The sequence below is a fragment of the Cetorhinus maximus genome, chromosome 34 (genome assembly GCF_964194155.1).
Source record: "Cetorhinus maximus chromosome 34, sCetMax3.hap1.1, whole genome shotgun sequence".
Lineage (NCBI taxonomy): Eukaryota > Metazoa > Chordata > Chondrichthyes > Lamniformes > Cetorhinidae > Cetorhinus > Cetorhinus maximus.
This window is the reverse complement of record NC_135912.1, coordinates 7657222-7674652: the sequence shown is the minus strand read 5'-3', so window position 1 is coordinate 7674652 and position 17431 is coordinate 7657222. Positions and strand designations below refer to the sequence as shown.

The following is a 17431-nucleotide window of genomic DNA, read 5'->3' as shown; positions in this document are numbered from 1 at the left end:
TGCTGGACTATCTCACCCAAAAACCAGGCTCCAGTCCCTGGTGCATCAGGCACGGGCTTTTCGTTTCCGTATCCTGCGTGTAAATCCAATCAGAGCTGAATCCATAATCAAGGCTGACACAATGCAAGGTCGAGGGAGTGCTGTGGTGCCTTTGGATGGGACATTAAACAGGGGACCTATCTGCCTTCTCAGGAGGGCAGGAAAGATCCCATGGCACAACTCAATGAAGAGAAATGCAGTTCTCCCTGGTATCCTGACCAATATTTATCTGCCACATTGTCCACACATTACAAAAGTGACTGCATTTCAAAAATACTTCATTGGCTGCAAAATACTTACAGAAGTAAAAGTAGGGGAACTTTTAGGCAATAGCGACCATAACATAATACACTTTAAGGCGCTGATAGAGAAGGACATAAGTATGATGAAAATCAAGTTAATAGATTATAAAAAACTGATTCTGAGATACTAAGAATAGAACTTGGTCAAATAAAATGGGAAACTATATGGGCAAACATCTATATGGAACAACAATAGGAAACATTTAAAAAGCTGTTCAAAAGAATGCAAGAAAAATATATTCCGCTAAAAGGAAAAGCAAACAAAACACGAGTGGGAACTCCATTGATGAATAAAGAATAAGAATAATGAATAAGGTTGAGAAACTTATCAGCCATGATTGAACGGCGGAGCAGACTCGATGGGCCGAATGGCCAAATTTCTGCTCCTATGCCTTATGGTCAAGGGATAAAGGAACAATGGAGGATTAGGAAAGAGGCAAACATTAAGTACAAACAGATAGCAGAGGAGGGCATGATAAGAGAGAATACAAAGGGATTAGGAGAGAAAGTTAAAAAAAATTAGGAGGGCAAACAGGAACTATTACATTAAATCATCATGACACATAAAACAAAATAGTAAAATAGGCAAATAATAAAAAAGGAGGCTGTAAAGGGAATTGGGCCATTAGGGGATAGACAGGACAAGACCACAGGTAACAATAGAGAGATGGCAGAAGTATTAAATCAATATTACACTCTGGCATTTATCAGGGAGATAGAATAGGTAGATATGACATTGAATGATGAGAAGAGTAATGAGGTAAGTGCATTTAGAATTGAAAAAGTGGATGTATTGAATAAACTAAACAACTTTCAAAAAGGGTAACACCCCTGGTCCGGATGGATTGGATCCACGTATATTTAAAGAATTGAGGGAAAAGATAGCAGAGGCATTACTGCTTGTTATGTAATAATTTGTTTGAAAAAGGTGTAATGCCAGAGGACTGGCACATGGATAATGTGATTCCTAAATCTCAGAAGGGGTATAGACGATGCCCAGAGAATTATAAACCAGTCAGCTTAACATGGGTTGTCGGAAAAATAATAGAATTCCAACTAAAGGAGAGAATAGAAGGACATCTAGAAATGTGAAACATAATAATAGTCAGCATTGATTTCCAAAGGGAAAACCTTGCTTGACCAAACTTTTAGAATTTTTTGAGGAGCTAACCGAGAGAATTACATCCAATCGTACAAATTAGGAGCAGGAGTGAGCCATTCGGCCCCTCAAGCCTGCTCCGCCAGTCAATGAGATCATGGCTGATCTGATGGAGGCCCTTGTGGCCTCAATTCCACTTCCTGTCTATTCCCCGATAGCCTTAGATTCTTGACTAACAAGGGAGTCAATCTACGTCAGCCTTAAAAGTATTCAATGACCCTGCCTCCACCGCTGTCTGCAGAAGAGCTCCACAGATTCATGACCCTCAGAGAAAAATTTCTCTTCACCTCCATTTTAATGGGAGACTTCTTAAACTGTGTCCCCTAGTTCTAGTCTCTCCTACAAAGGAAAACATCCTTTCAGCATCCATCATATCAACTCTCCTCCGGATCTTACATTTTTCAATAAGATTGCCTCTAATTCTTCTGAACGCCAATGGGTACAGGTCCAACCTGTCCAGCTTTTCTTTATAGGATAACCCATCCCATCCCAGGTATCAGTCAAGTGTACCTTCCCTGAACTGCCTCTAGTGCAATTATGCCCTTTGTTAAATAAGGAGACCAAAACTGTACACAGTACTCCAGATGCGGTCTTACTAGTGTCCTGTACAACTGTAGCAAAACTTTACTTGTACCTTTCATTCCCCTTCCAATAAACAACATTCCATTTGCCTTCCTGATTATTTGCTGTACCTGCATACTACCTTTTTTTAGTGATTCATGTACCAGGACATCCAGATCTCTCTGTACCTCAGAGCTCTGCAATCTCTCTCTATTTAAATAATATGCGGCTTCTGTATTCTTTCCGCCAAAGTGGACAAGTTCACATGTTCCCACATTACACTCCATCTGCCAAATTTTGGCCCACTCACTTAACCTATCTAGGTTCCTTTGCAATTACAATTCCTTACAATTTACTTTCCCCCCTACCTTTGTGTCATCAACAAATTTAGCAACCATGCATCCGGTCCCATCATCCAAGTTATTGATACAGATTGCAAATAGTTGAAGCCCCAGCAATGATCATGGTGGCATGCCACTTGTTACATCTTGCCAACCCGAAAATGACCCATTTATACTTTAAAAGCTATTAAGGTCAACCAAAACTCTGCCACCTGTGTCCTTACTCACACCAAGTCCAGTTAACCCACCAACCCCGTGATCGCTGGTGGTTTACCAGTCAGCAACACCTTGATTTTAAATTTCTCATCTTGGGGGTTTTCCATAGAAAAGTTACAGCACACAAAGAGGCCAGTCAGCCCATCGTGTCTGCGCCAGCCAAAAAAAAAAACTAGCTGCCCATTTTAATCCCACCTTCCAGCGCCTGGTCCGTAGCCTTGCAGGTTACAGCAAATCAAATCCCTCCATGGCCTCTCCCTTCTCGCTATCTCTGTATTCTTCCCCCAGTCCCACAACACTCCGAATCTCTGCGTTCCTCTAACTCTGCCCTCTTGAGCATCCCTGAATTGCTCCATCATCGGCAGCCATCTCCTCAGCTGCCTGGGTTGCGTGCTGGAATTCCTTCTGCAAAAGGAGGAGAAAGGGCCAGACAGGTTATAAAACTCCTTAAAAACTACCCCGTCAAGCTTTTGCCCATCTATCCTCCTAACGTCCTATGTGGCCTAGTGTCAAATTTAAAATGTTCCTGTGAAGCACCTTGGCACATTTTATTATGTTAAAGGCACTACATAAATATAATTTGTTGTTGCTGGTTGTTGATGATAGGGTAGAGATAAATGATATGTTTCCAATGGCAAGACAAGAACTCGGGGTCACAAATATAAGGCAATCATTAATAAATTCAATGGGAAATTCAGAAGAAACCATGAAGAGAGTGGTTGAAATTTGGAACTTACTATCATGGAAGTAGTTGAGACAAAGGCTGAAAGTGATCATTTAGACACTTGAAGGGTTTAAAATTAATAAGGTGGTGGTATGTGAAAGGCTGTTTGTACTTAAAAGTTGATAATGCACCAGGACCAGATAAGAAGCATCCAGGGATAGAGGGAAGTGACAGTGGAAATTGCGACGGCACTAGTCATAATTTTCCATCTTCCTTAGACTCGCAGTGCTGCCAGAGAACTGGAGAATCGCAAATGTTACAGGAATTCACCAAGGCGCCTTAGACAGCACCTTCCAAACCCACAACCTCTACCATCTAGAAGGACAAGGGCAGCAGATAGATGGAAACACCACCACCTGGAAGTTCCCCTCCAAGCCACACACCATCCTGACTTGGGAAATATATCGTCGTTCCTTCACTGTCGCTGGGTCAAAACCCTGGAACTCCCTCCCTGTCAGCACTGTGGGTGTACCTACACCATATGGACTGCAGCGGTTCAAGAAGGCAGCTCATCACCACCTTCTCAAGGGGCAATTAGGCATGGGCAATAAATGCTGGCCTAGCCAGCAACACCTACAATGCAGGAATGAATTTTAAAAATCCACATTCATAAAGGGTGTAAAGATAAGCCCAGCAAAAACAGGGCGCTTTTTTTAAACTTCAGTGGGGGAGCTTCAAGAAACAATAATTCATGGGGGGAGGGTGCCCTTCTGGTCCATAAAGAATGACATGGACCTGTTGAGTTGAATGGCCTGTTTCAAGGCTGTAAACATTTAATAATACTTTGTATTACCTCTGTATAGAATAAACTGACACTTCAGCACCCCCCACAGAGACACCAAATACATCGACACATAAGTGAACATCTATCTAATACCAGTCATAATTGTATGAGTTTCAAAAAGCAAGTAAGAAAAGATGCTAGCAAGGGATATCAATATCAATACAAAAGAACTATTATAATTTGATTAGGAAAAAAAAGAGGACAGTCTGCAGAAATGTAAGCTCCTTGAAAACTGATTGTGAAAATAAGGAAATAACAGACACTGAACAATTATTTTGCATCAGTGTTTACAGTAGTGGAAGAGGTAAATATACCAGACATCCCAAAGAAATTAATATTGAATCAAGGACTCACCAAAACGAACGTTAAGCAGGATAACGTAATGGAGAAATTAATTACACTGAAAAACGACAAAACCCCAGGTCCAGATGGTTTCCATCTTAGGATTTAAAGGAAGTGAGAACATTGCAGATGCCCTTAAGTATAATCTTCCAAAGTTCTCTTGATTCAGGGACCGTTCATTTAGATTGAAAAATTGAGCATGTCACTCCGCTATTCAGGAAAGGTGACGGAGGGAAAACAGAATTATAGGCCAAGTGGTCTAACATCTGTTGTCAGGAAATTACTACAGTCTATAATTAAAGACAGGGTGACTGAATGCCTCGAAAATTTTCAGCTCATCAGAGAGAGTCAGCATGGATTTGTAAAGGGTAGGTCATGCCTGACTAATCTAATTAATCCTTTTAGAGGCGAGGTGACTAAAGTAGCGGGCAGGGGAATGTCTCTGGATGTTATGAACTTCCAGAAGGCATTTGATAAAGTTCCTCATAAGAGATTGCAGCTAATTTTGAAATTCATGACATTGCAGGTAAATTACTGTCCAAGCAGCAGGGGAGAGAGAGAAAATAAGGCAGGGACTCTGATTAGCAGAATGTGACTAGTGGTGTCCCGCAAGTATCTGTGTTTGGATCTCAAATATTCACATTATTCATTAACAACTTAGATGATGGTATAGGAAGCCACAATTTCAATTTTGCTGATGACACAAAGTGAGGCAGCATTGTAAGCAGTGTAGATGGAAACATAAAATTACAAAGGCCTAGCATTAGACTAAATGAATGGGCAAAACCGTGGCAAAAGGATTTCAAATTTAGGCAAATGTGTGGAAATTCACTTTGGACCTAAAAAGGATAGATTAGGGTTCTATCTAAATATCACAGAATTGTTACAGCACAGGAGGCCATTCAGCCCATTGTGTCTGCACCGGCTCTCCAAATGAGCAACTCACCTAGTACCATTCCCCCTCCTTCTCCCCATAACCCTGCACATATTTCCTTTACAGATAATAATCCAATTCCCTTTTGAATGCTTCAATTGAACCTGCCTCCACCACACTCAGGCTGTGTATTCCAGATCCTAACCACTCGCTGCGTGAAAAAGCTTTCCCTCATGTCACTTTTGCTTCTTTTGCCAGCTACCTTAAATCTGTGCCCTCTTGTTCTCGATCCTTTCACGAGGGGGAAACAGCTTCTCCATCTATCCAGACCCCTCGTGATTTTGCATACCTCCAACAAATCTCCTCTCAGGCTTCTCTAAGGAAAACAGTCCCAACTTCTCCAATCTATTTTCATAACTGAAGTTCCTCATCCCTGGAAGGATTCTTGTGAATCTTTGCTGCACTCCCTCCAATGTCTTCATATCTTTCCTAAAATACAGTGAAAACCTAGAAACATGGGAGGCCAAGAGAGACTTGGGCTCCATGGACATCGATAATTAATATTTCATTAACAGGTACATAAGATAATCAGAAAGGTTAATAAAATGCTGGCCATTATGTCCAGAGGATGAGAATTCAAGGGGGCAGAAGTCGTGCTTCAGCTATATAAAGCCATGCTTAGACCACATCTGGAGTAGTGTATCTAGTTCTGAGTACGACACTTCAGGAAAGATATACTGATGGTGACGGAGTGCAACCTAAGCCTATGAGAATGATACCTGGGCTTCAAGGGGTAAAGCAACCCTTGGCCACCTTCTCAAAGGCAATTAGGGATGGGCAATAAATGCTGGCCTTGCCAGAGATGGCCACATCTCATGAGTGATTAAAAAATTGAGGAGAGATTTCATAAACTAGGGTTGTATTCCCTGGAATTTAGGTTAAGGGGTGGCTTGATTGAAGTTTTCAAATTATTAAGAGGGAGAGACAGAGATAAACTATTTTCACTGGTTGGGGAGTCTAGCACCAATAGGCATTGTCTAAAAATTAGACCTTTTGGCAGTGAAGTTAGGAAATACTTCTAGATGAAAAGGGTGATCGAAATTTGGAACTTTCTTCCATAAAAGGCAATTGCTGCTTATCAATGGTAAATTTTACATTTGAGAATGAATTCTATGTTCCTGTCACCTCCCCAGACACGCAGAATACATCGACACATCTCTGAATGGATTGGATTGAAGTCAGCTCCCATGCTGTACATGAGTTGGTTGGTACGAGGTGCAGCTCTGCTCTATCCAATGGCACACGCTGTATACTGACCTGCTTGTGAACGTGGATATCAGACTCGTCTGGAGGGCCCCCAGTGGTGTACCAGCCCAGGAACTCCATGTCTTTAAAGACCTGCTTAACTAGAGTGAGAGAAAAAAAAAGAATTCAGACATGGAAAGGCCACAGGTTCCATGTGACAAAGCACATCTTGGGCAAATGGCTCCCTTCAGCATGGGCCTCCAATCCACGGGGGGTGGGATGCAAGGAGCAAAATGAGGGGAATTTTTCACCAGGCGAGTAAATCGTCAGGGGATAATAAAAGTTATTGAATAGACAATCTGATGTGCTTCTGGAAAGGACATGGTGGCAGGAAGCGCGAGGGGGCCACAGCACAAAGGCAGGGAGCCATGGCACAGAGGGGAGTAATTGTGGGTCGAGGGAAAGTATGGCCCATTCGAGCTTGGGTTCTTAGCAAATTGCTGTCTTGATGACACAAGTAGCATAGTGGAGTGGTACGGGGGGGGGGGGGTTGGGGGCGGGTGAGGGGGGCTGTTTTTTAAAATTCTTTCACGGGATGTGGGTATCACTGGCCAGGCCAAAATTTATTGCTGATCCCCAATTGCCCTTGAGAAGGTGGTGGCGAGTTGCCTTCTTGAACCGCTGCAGTCCACGTGGTGTAGCAACGCCCACAGTGCTGTCAGGAAGGAAGTTCCAGGATTTTATTCCCAGCGATAGTGACAAAACGATGATATATTTCCAAGTCAGGGTGGTGTGTGGCTTGGAGGGGAACTTGCAGGTGGTTGTGTTCCCATGTACCTGCTTCCCTTGTCCTTCGAGGTGGTAGAGGTTGCAGGTTTGGAAGGTGCTGTTGAAAGAGTTTTGATGAGTTGCTGCAGTGCATCTTGTAGATGGCAGACACCGCTGTCACTGTGCGTTGATAGTGGAGGTAGTATCTGTTGAAGGTGGGGAATGGAGTGCTGATCAAACGGGCTGCTTTGTCCTGGATGGTGTTGAGCTTCTTGAGTGTTGAGGGAGCTGCACTCATCCAGGCAAGTGGAGAGCATTCCATCACACTCCTGACTGTGGAATGGAGATGATGACGGTGGTGTCAGTTACAAATAGTGTGGGACTAGCCATTTAGTCCACCAGTAAGCAACCCCAGTGTACATGCCCCTAGCGAGTAGAGCAAAAACTCAACATAGCTCTAGTGGCACAGCACCAGTGTGGAGGCCTGATGCAACACCAACGCTATTGTGTGGGATGTGAGGATTGTATGATGCCTGGAGGTGCGATGATTACTCACATTGCTCCTCTTTGGTGTAGTAATACTCTTTATCAATAACGATCTTTTCTTCCACTGTGTGAGAGAGAAGCTCAAAAGAATTCATCACCTCAATGTTTCTGCCCTCCTGCTTTCCAATCAAGGCACCAATCACTGAAAACACAAACCAGATTTAACAGAAAAAAGTTACAGCAAGTGTCACAGTAACACAGTAATATGGGGGTGGAGGTGAAGGGAATAGAAGGGAAGGAGGGTGACAAGAGGAGAAGACTACATGACAGTATTAGTAGGAGGGACCATCACAAAGTCCTTATGTCAGCACTCTCCTCTCCGAGTCACAGGGTTGCCAGTTCAAGTTCCACTCCAGGGACTTGAGCACAAAAATCTAGGCTAACACTCCAGTGCAGTAGAGAGAGAGTGCTGCATTGTTGGAGGTGCCATCTTTCAGATGAGACATCAAACCTTATCCTCGTCTGCCCTTGAAGGTAGATCCAATGGCCCTATTTTGAATAGGAGCAGGGGAGTTATCCCTGGTGTCCTGGGTCATTATTTATCCCTCAATCAACATCACTAAGACAGATCATCATTGTTTGTGGGAGCTCGTTATGTGCAAATTGACTGCTGTGTTTTCTACATTACAACTGTAATTCAAAAGTACTTAATTCGCTGTAAAGAACCTTTGGACTTGCTGAGGTCATGGAAAGTGCTATACAAATGCAAGACTTTCCTTTTTCTCACCTTCACACGGAGGCCATTCTCCATTCTGTGGTGTGGCACTAACACCGTGCTAAGAGAACCGATCCAGCCGCTCGAAGGTAGACGTTATGGAGGAGTACAGAGCCACGAGCGGCAGCAGAATTGCCTTCCATAACAATCAGTAGCTGTAGGCTTGGCACTTCCCTCACTCTTATTATCATCAAAACAGGGGCTGATCCTGGTTCAATGAAGAGCATAGCAGAGCACGGAAGGAGTTGCTGACATCACTATCAAGCAGCATTTATGCCCCAATAATCTGCTCTCTGATGATCAGTGTAGTTTCTGTCAGGATCATGATCCAGACATCAATACAATCTTGGTCCAAACACGGTGGAAAGAGCCGAATTCCAGAAGTGAGGAGCAAGTGACTGTCTTTGGCATCAAGGAGCAAGAGTCAAATTGAAGTCAATGGGAATTGGCGGGGGGCGGGAAGTCTCCACTGGTTGGAGTCATAGCTAGCACAAAGGAAAGTGGTTCTGGTTGCCGGGGGCCAATCATCTCAGCCTCAAGGCATCGCGACAGGTGTTCCTCAGGGTAGTGTCCTAGGCCCAACCATCTTCAGCTGCTTTATCAATGACGTTCCCTCTATCACAAGGTCATACCATTTGCAATTCCTCAGTTAATGAGGCAGTCTGTAAGTGCACACAACTAGACCCGGACAACATCCAGGCTTGGGCTGATGAGTGGCAAATAACACTCGTGCCACCCGAGTGTCAGGCAAAGACCACCTCCAACAAGAGAGAGTCCAACCACCTCCCCTTAACATGCAATGGTGCTACTATTGCTGAATTTCTCACCTGATTTGCTGAGTATTTCCAGCAATTTTTGTTCTTATTTCAGATTCCCAGCGTCCACAGTATTTTCCTGTTGTACCGCTGTTGTTCACCATTTATGGAAACAATTTGTAATCCGGAATCAGAACTACAACTTTGGAAATTTGGATGACACCAAATTTAAGGGGTGGGGTGGAAAGAGAGCTAAAGCAGAGGTTGATGATGCCAAAACACAGGGAAAGATTAAGAAAGTTACAGAATATGTGCGCGAATAACAAATGAACTTCAATATAGGTGTGTTCCATTTTGCTCGGAAGGGTAAGGAAGCCACATATTGTGTGGAAAATGTCTAATTTGGGTAAAAGAGGTGAGGCAGCATCACAGGTTCGAAACATAAGCTCATAAAAAAATACAAAGAAAGCACTGGACTCATTTCTAGAACGAAAGAATTGAAAAGCAGAAGTTACGTTAATGTTCAGAGAATTTTGGTTAAACCACACTTGGATTATGATAAACAGTTCTGGTCTCCACATTATTAAAAGAATATGGAGGTGATGTAAAATACATTTACCAGACTGATACTAGAACTGTTAACTATCATAGCCATCAGGAAAAATTAGATAGGATGGGCTCTTTTCTCTAGAAAAATCAGGATGGTTGCAATGAGTGGTTAGGATCTGGAATGCATTGCCTGAGAGTGTAGTGGAAGCAGATTCAAACATGGATTTCAAAAGCAAATTAGAGGGTTATCTAAAGGGGAAGAATTTGCAGGGCTACAGGAGAAAGACGGGGGAATCAAACTAGCTGGTTTGCTCTAGCAGGCAGCTGGCATGGTCACAACGGACCAAATGGCGTCCTCCTGTGCTGTAACTATTCTATGATTCCACGATAGAGGTCTTCAAGGTTATGAAAGGGCTTGAAAGGGGAGATGAAGACAAGATATTTCCACATGCAGAGAAAACCACATAAACCACAAATATATGATAGTCACTGAGAAATCCAACAGGGAATTCAGAAGAAACTTATTTACTCAGAGTGATTCGAATATGGAACTCACTATCATACAGTGGTCCAGGTAGGCAACAGAGATGCATTGAAGGGGAAGCTGGATAAGCACAAGGGGGAAGAAACAGAAAGATTTGATAGGGTTAGATGAAGAGGGGTTGGTGGAGCTGTGTGTGGAATATAAACACCAGCATGGATCTTTGCTCGAGGTACTGAGGGAAGTGAAAGTGGAAATTGCGGAGACACTAGTGATAATCTTTCAGTCTTCTTTAGACACAGGGGAGGTGCCAGAGGACTGGAGAACTGTGAATGTTACACCCTTGTTCAAAAAGGGGTGCAAGGATAAAGCTGGCAACTACAGGCCAGTCAGTCTGAACTCAGTGGTAGTGAAACTTCTGAAAACTATAGTACGGGATAAAATCAATCTCAGTTAGACAAGTGCAGGGTAATTAAGGAAAGCCAGCACACATTCATTAAGGGAAAATCATGTTTGACTAACTTGCCAGAGTTTTTTTGAGGAGGTAACAGAGAAGGTTGATAAGGGAAACACTGTTGATGTGGTGTATATGGATTTTCAAAAGGCATTTGATACAGTGCCACACAACAGACTTGAGAGTAAAATTCTAGGTCATGAAATAAAGGAAGTAGGCACTTGGATAAGAAATTTGCTGAGTGTCAGGAAACAGAGTAGTGATAAATGGTTGTTTTTCAGGTTGGAGAAAGATTTAAAGTGGAGTTCCCCAGGGGTAAGTGTTGGGACCCTTGCTCTTCCTGATATATATTAATGACCTAGGCTGTGGTGTACAGGGCATGATTTCAAAATCTGCAGATGATACGAAGATTGGAAATGTTGTCAACCGTGATGGGGATAGTTTTGAACTTCAAAAGGACATAGACATGTTAGTGAATTGGGCAGACAAGTGGCAGATGAAGTTCAATGCAGAGAAGTGTGAGGTGATTCATTTGGCAGGAAAAATATGGTGAGACAGTATAAAATAAAGGGGCAGCCTCTAAAGGAGGTGCAGGAACAGAGGAACCTCGGTGTATACATACAGAGGTCATTGAAGATGGCAGAGCACGTTGAGAGAGCAGTTAATAAAGCATGTGGTTTCTTAGGCTTTATTAATAGGAGCACTGAGTACAAGAGTAAGGAGGTCATGTTGAACTTCTATAAGACGCTGGTTAGGCCTCATCTGGAGGACTGTGTCCAGTTCTGGGTGCCATACTTGAGGAAGGATGTGAGGAAGGCAGATTCACAAGAATGATTCCGGGGATAAAGAACTGTAGCTATGAGGATATATTGGAGAGATTTTTTCTTGGAGAAAAGAAGGCTGAGAGGAGACTTGATAGAGGTATTCAAGATCCTGGGTAAACTGTGAGAAACTATTCCCACTCAAAAGAACTTCAAGAGCTAGAGGGCGCAGATTCAAAATAATTGGCAAAAGGAGTAAATGTGATGTGAGGAAATATTTTTTCACCCAGAGGGCGGTTGGAGTCTGGAACAAACTTCCTGAGAGGATGGTGGAGGCAGGTTCAATCGAGGTATTCAAAAGGCAATTGGATTGCTAGCTGCAAAGAAATAATGTGCAAGGTTACGGGGATAAAGCAGGGGAGTGGGACTGGATGGAATGCTCTTTCAGAGAGCCAGTGCAGGCTCGATGGGCTGAATGGCCTCCTTCTGCACTGTAAAGATACTGTGATTTTGGGCTGAATGGCATAATTCTGCACTTAGTGTGTAATGCTGCATATCGCAGTTACCCTGCAAAGACACTGTCTGTCCCTTTAACCATTTCTGTATATCCCATGGAGCCTATGCACATTAATGGTTTGTTAATTATACTGTTAGGATACGCAGATGAAGGGCATTGTTTAATTACGTACTATGAGCACGGAGCCGGCAATATGGTGTACCGCGGACAGGCTCAGAAAGTGATGGTGCAGCCCATCAGTCTTATTTTCAGATACCTTCAAAATCGATCCAGGATCCAAGTGTGGTTATATCAACAAGTCAACGTGAGGAGAGGAGGCTGTATAATTGGGTTTGATGAATACATGAACCTTATTTTGGATGATGCAGAGGAAATTCACATGAAATCAAAATCGAGAAAACCATCTGAAAGGGGGGCAACATCATCTTACTACAGAGTGCCCACAGTTAAGAATCGGCTCACTGGAACTTCATTGTCTATGCACTATAGCAAATTGCTAACTGTTGTTTTGATAAGCATTTCGGATACTGGTTGTTAGTAAATATATTAAGTTGTGATTTTTTTTTGTACCTAGTTATAGTAATGATATTCTGAAATATAAATAAGGGGCCACTGGGTCACTGGAGCTGTGAGGAGGACTATGAGACTGAACAAAGTCAACACATTCTCTCAGTAAAGAAAAGCTCTGCGTCTTAGTTTTGATTTCACCAACTGGCTTGAACTCTCTGTACCGTTACCCGTTCCTGTATGCCCCACCTACCCTGCACAGACCCTGTCAATTCCTGTAGACCTCACGTACCCTGCACAGGTCTCCCCTCCTGAGAGCGCATCCGGATCCAGTGGTCAGAGATGTTGAGAATAACCAGCGGGTGCAATGCCACTGAGACACTCCCCGTCACTCCAGAAGCCATCACGCTCGGTGTTGCTGCAGGGAGAGAGAGAGAGAGCAAAACACAGCAGAGTTCAGAACTTGCAGTCATCCATTAGGACACAGCCTTCTCCACAAACAGTGATATTATTTCGCCAAGGAGCAGAGATTGCCCAACAACAATAGATTACATTTATACAGCGATTTCATTTAAACCAATTCAAGGTGCTTCACAGGAGCCTGATCAAACCTGACACCGAGCCACGTCATGCAGCAGTTCCCAAATCGTGAGTCACAACCCCCGATGGGGTCTCAGGAGTCAGGTTTGTAGTTACAAAGCTCCCCTTCCGCTAAGCACCAATGGTGGCTGTGGAGAGAAGACTACCCAGTCTGGGGGCACTGACACGACTGCCCCCGGAATCTTTGTGCATCCATTTGGCACAGGAAGAGGCTGGTGGAGCCTGACTGTATCTGAAGTGGGGAAAACCGGTGGTCATGGGGAAGGCGAATGGCATCTTCAAACTTTTCTACATTTGTGCTCCTGTCTGCCTGTTGTACGGTCTCCTTACCCTAGGCTAGCAACCCTGTTTCACAGACACCAGCAACTAGACCAAGTGAGTGGGCAGGTAGAGGGAGCTAAGTGAGTGAGTGGGTTGGTTGGAAAGGGGGTGGAGAGAGGGGCTGTTGAGTGGGTGAGTGGAAAGGGGGGGGTGGGTGTTTTGGGAAGAGGGGTTGCTGAGTGAGGGAATGGAAGGGGGGGGGAATTGGGAAGTGGGGCTGCTGACTGAGTGGGAAGGGAGTGCATTGGAAAGAGGGGCTGCTGTGAGGGGAAAGTCGGGGGGGGGGGTTGGGAAGAGGGCCTGCTGAGTGAGTCGGGGAGGGGGAGGTTGGGAACAAGGGCTGCTGAGTGAGGAAGGAGGCTGAGTGAGTGGTAAAGGGGGGGGTGTGTGTTTTGGGAAGAGGGGTTCCTGAGTGTGTGTGGGGAAGGGGAGTGGGTTGGGAAGAGGGGCTGCTGGGTGGTTGGGAGGGAAGGGGGGCATTGTGAAGGCGGACGAGTGAGTGGGAAGGATGGGGGGGGGGGATTGGGAAGAGGGGATGCTGTGTGTGAGCAAGTGGAAAGGGGGCGGATTGGGAAGAGGGGCTGCTGTGAGTGAGTGAATGCAAAGCGGGGAGGTTGGAAGAGGGTTTCCTGAGTGAGAGAGTGGAAGGGGAGTGGGTTGGGAAGAAGGGCTGCTGAGTGAGTGGAGGAGGAGGGTGGGAGGAAAGGCTGTTGAGTGAGTAATTGGAAGGGGGGGTTGGGAAGATGGGCTGCTGGGTGAGTGAGTGAAAATGGGGGATGGGGAAGAGGGGCTCCTGAGTGAGTGGGAGGGAAGGGGGGCATTGTGAAGAGGGGCAAGTGAGTGAGTGGGAGGGAAGAGGAGGGCATTGAGGGGAGCATTGTGAAAAGGGGGTGGGAAAAGGGGCCACTGAGTGAGTGGAAAGTGTGAGGGGATTGGGAAGGGGGGCTGCTGTGAATGAGTGGGAAGGGGGGCATTGGGAAGAGGGGCTGCTGTGGGTGAGTGAGTGGGAAGGGGGGTATTGGGAAGAGGGGCTGCTGAGTGAGTGAATGCAAAAGGGGGAAGTTGGGAAGAGGGGCTGCTGAGTGGAGGGGGTTTGGGAAGACGGGTTGCTAAATGAGTGGGGGACGGGGATTGGGAAGAGGGGGGTTGAAAAGATGGGCTGCTGAGTGAGGTGGGGGCAGGGGTTGGGAAGAGGGGCTGCTGAGTGAGTGGGGAGGCTGTGAGTGAATGAGTGGAAAGTGGGAGTTGGGAAGAGCGGCTGCTGAGTGGGGGAGGGGGGTTGGAAAGATGGGCTGCTGATTGAGGTGGGGGCAGGGGTTGGGAAGAGGGGCTGCTGAGTGAGTGGGGAGGCTGTGAGTGAATGAGTGGAAAGTGGGAGTTGGGAAGAGCGGCTGCTGAGTGGGGGAGGGGGGTTGGAAAGATGGGCTGCTGATTGAGGTGGGGGCAGGGGTTGGGAAGAGGGGCTGCTGAGTGAGTGGGGAGGCTGTGAATGAGTGAGTGGAAAGTGGGAGTTGGGAAGAGGGGCTGCTGAGTGAGTGGGGGAGAGGGGTTGGGAAAAGGTTGCTGAATGGATGGATGGATGGGTGGGTGGAGGGCAGTTAGGAAGAGCAGCTGGTGTTTGGGGTGTTTTGGAGGGATGGGAAGACATGAGTGTGTGATTGCGGGGGGGGAGGGGGGCTTCACTGAATCTTGTCACCAGTGAGTAAGGAGAGCCTGGCTGAAACCTACATCAATTCAGCATTTTTACAAAGTACTTTAAAAACACAGATTTTCATATTTCTATGATGATCTATAATTTGAAAACTTTAATAAATATATACTGAATGTTACCATGCTGCATTGTATTGGTGTTTTGTTTCTGCGGGAGTCCGGGGCCACGTTAATTTCCAAGTGTTAAAATGAGGTCACATTGGAAAATAGTGTGAGAAATGCTGTCATAAGGAGAGATTAGGACAGGCGACCAAGCGTTTGGTCAAAGAGGTAGGTGTTAAGGAGCGTCTTAAAGGAGGAAAGGTAAAGGGCAAAGAGGTTTAGTGAGGGAATTCCAAAGCTTAGGGCCTAGGCGGCTGAATGCAGGGCCAGCAATGGTAGAGTGACTAAAATTGGTGATGCACGAGAGGCCACAATCGGAGGAGTGCAGAGATCTGAGGGCTATAGGGCTGGACAAGGTTGCAGAGATAAGGAGGGCCCGAAACTGTCCTTTGTTATCTATTTTTAAAAGTAAAATTAACCAGAGGATTTGGTACAAACTGCGGGTTTCCAGAACTCTACCTCATGTTTCTTTGCTCATTTGCCAATAGCCCCAAATACTATTTGCAGTGCCTGACAACTTACATAGTATATCCAGCACAGAAACCGGCCATTCGGCCCAACCAGCCCACGCTGGTGTTTCTGCTCCACTCAAGCCTCCATCCATATTTCCTCATCTAAATCTATCTTCGTAACCCTCTATTCCCTTCTCCCTCGTCTTTATCCAGCTTCCCCTCAAACGTATCTATACTATTCCCTTCAGCCACTCCCTGTGGGAGTGAGTTCCACATTCTCACTGCTCTCTGGGTGAAGAAGTTTGTCCTGAATTCCCTATTTGATTCTGGGTGACTATCTTATATTTACAGCCTCGAGTTATACCCTTCCCCACAAGGGGGAAACATTCTCTTTGTTATCAAAACGTTTCAGAATTTTAAAGGTCTCTACTAGGTCACCCCTCAGCCTTCTTATTTTCCAAAAGAGAAAGGGGACCCGGCCTGTCAATCCTTTCCTTGCATTTATATAGCACCTTTAATGTCATCCTGTGTGACTGTGACAAAGGTAAACTAGCCCACTTCCTCCTTCCCAAGCTGTCTGCAGCACATGACTGTTGATCACACAATCCTCACCCAACACCTCTCCATAGTTGTCCAGCTGGGTAGTGCCTGGTTCTCTTCTAATCACAGCCATGCAATGGCTTCTCCTCCCACTCCCACGCCATTATCGCTTATCATAAAGGAGGAAGTGTACGGCACAGAAAGAGGCCACTTGGCCCATTGTGTCTGTGTCGGCTGAAAAATGAGCCACCCAGCCTCATCCCACTTTCCAGCACTTGGTCCGTAGCCCTGCAGGTTACGGCACTCGAGGTGCATATCCAGACATCTCTTAAACAAGTTGCGGGTTTCTGCCTCTACTACCCTTTCAGGCAGTGAGTTCCAGACCCCCACCACCCTCTGGGGAAAAAATGTTTCCTCATCTCCCCTCTAATCCTACCACCAATCATTTTAAATCTATGCCCCCCACCCCGGGTCACTTTCCTTTCTGCTAAGGTAAATATACCCATCCCATCCACTCTATCCAGGCCCCGGCCTCACAATTTTGTACATGCCAATCAAATCTCCCCTCAGCCTCCTTGGTTCTAAGGAGAACAATCCCAGCCTATCCAATTTTTCCTCATAGCTGCAACTTTCCAGTCCTGGCAACATCCTGGTAAATCTCCTCTGTACCCTCTCTAGTACAATTACATCCTTTCTGTAATGAGGTGACCAGAACTGCACACAGTACAAGTTGTGGCCTAACTAATGATCTATACAGCTCCAGCGTAACCTCCCTGCTCTTATGTTCTATATCTTGGCTAATAAAGGGAAGGATGCCTATGCTTTCTTAACCACTTCATCGACCTGTCCCGCTAACTAGAACAGTGACAAAATTATCAAATGTATATTTCGAGTCTTAACGTGGCTCGACTACAAAAAGTCATAACCGATAAAGAGAAAATTCCCAACGAAACAACAGGGATGGTTGATGTTAAAATGACCAAGCAGGAGAAACTAAAATCATTGTAGCCACAATATCAGCAAAGTATTGCTGAAAAAGAGACAAGTCGAAGCTTTTCGTCTTGCA

General features: G+C 45.2%; 1 protein-coding gene across 1 annotated transcript in view; it reads right to left on the bottom strand.

Moving 5' to 3' along the window:
• cops6 (COP9 signalosome subunit 6) overlaps positions 1-13060 on the bottom strand; it is a 30713-nt gene extending 17653 nt beyond the window's left edge. Inside the window, exons 1-3 of the mRNA XM_078533829.1 lie at positions 12933-13060; positions 7912-8043; positions 6660-6748 (exon numbers count right to left, since the gene is read on the bottom strand). Of these exons, the coding sequence (XP_078389955.1) occupies positions 6660-6748; positions 7912-8043; positions 12933-13044 (333 nt within the window). The 5' untranslated portion in view covers positions 13045-13060. The remainder of the gene's footprint in view (positions 1-6659; positions 6749-7911; positions 8044-12932) is intronic.
• Between the last annotated feature and the right edge of the window lie 4371 nt (positions 13061-17431).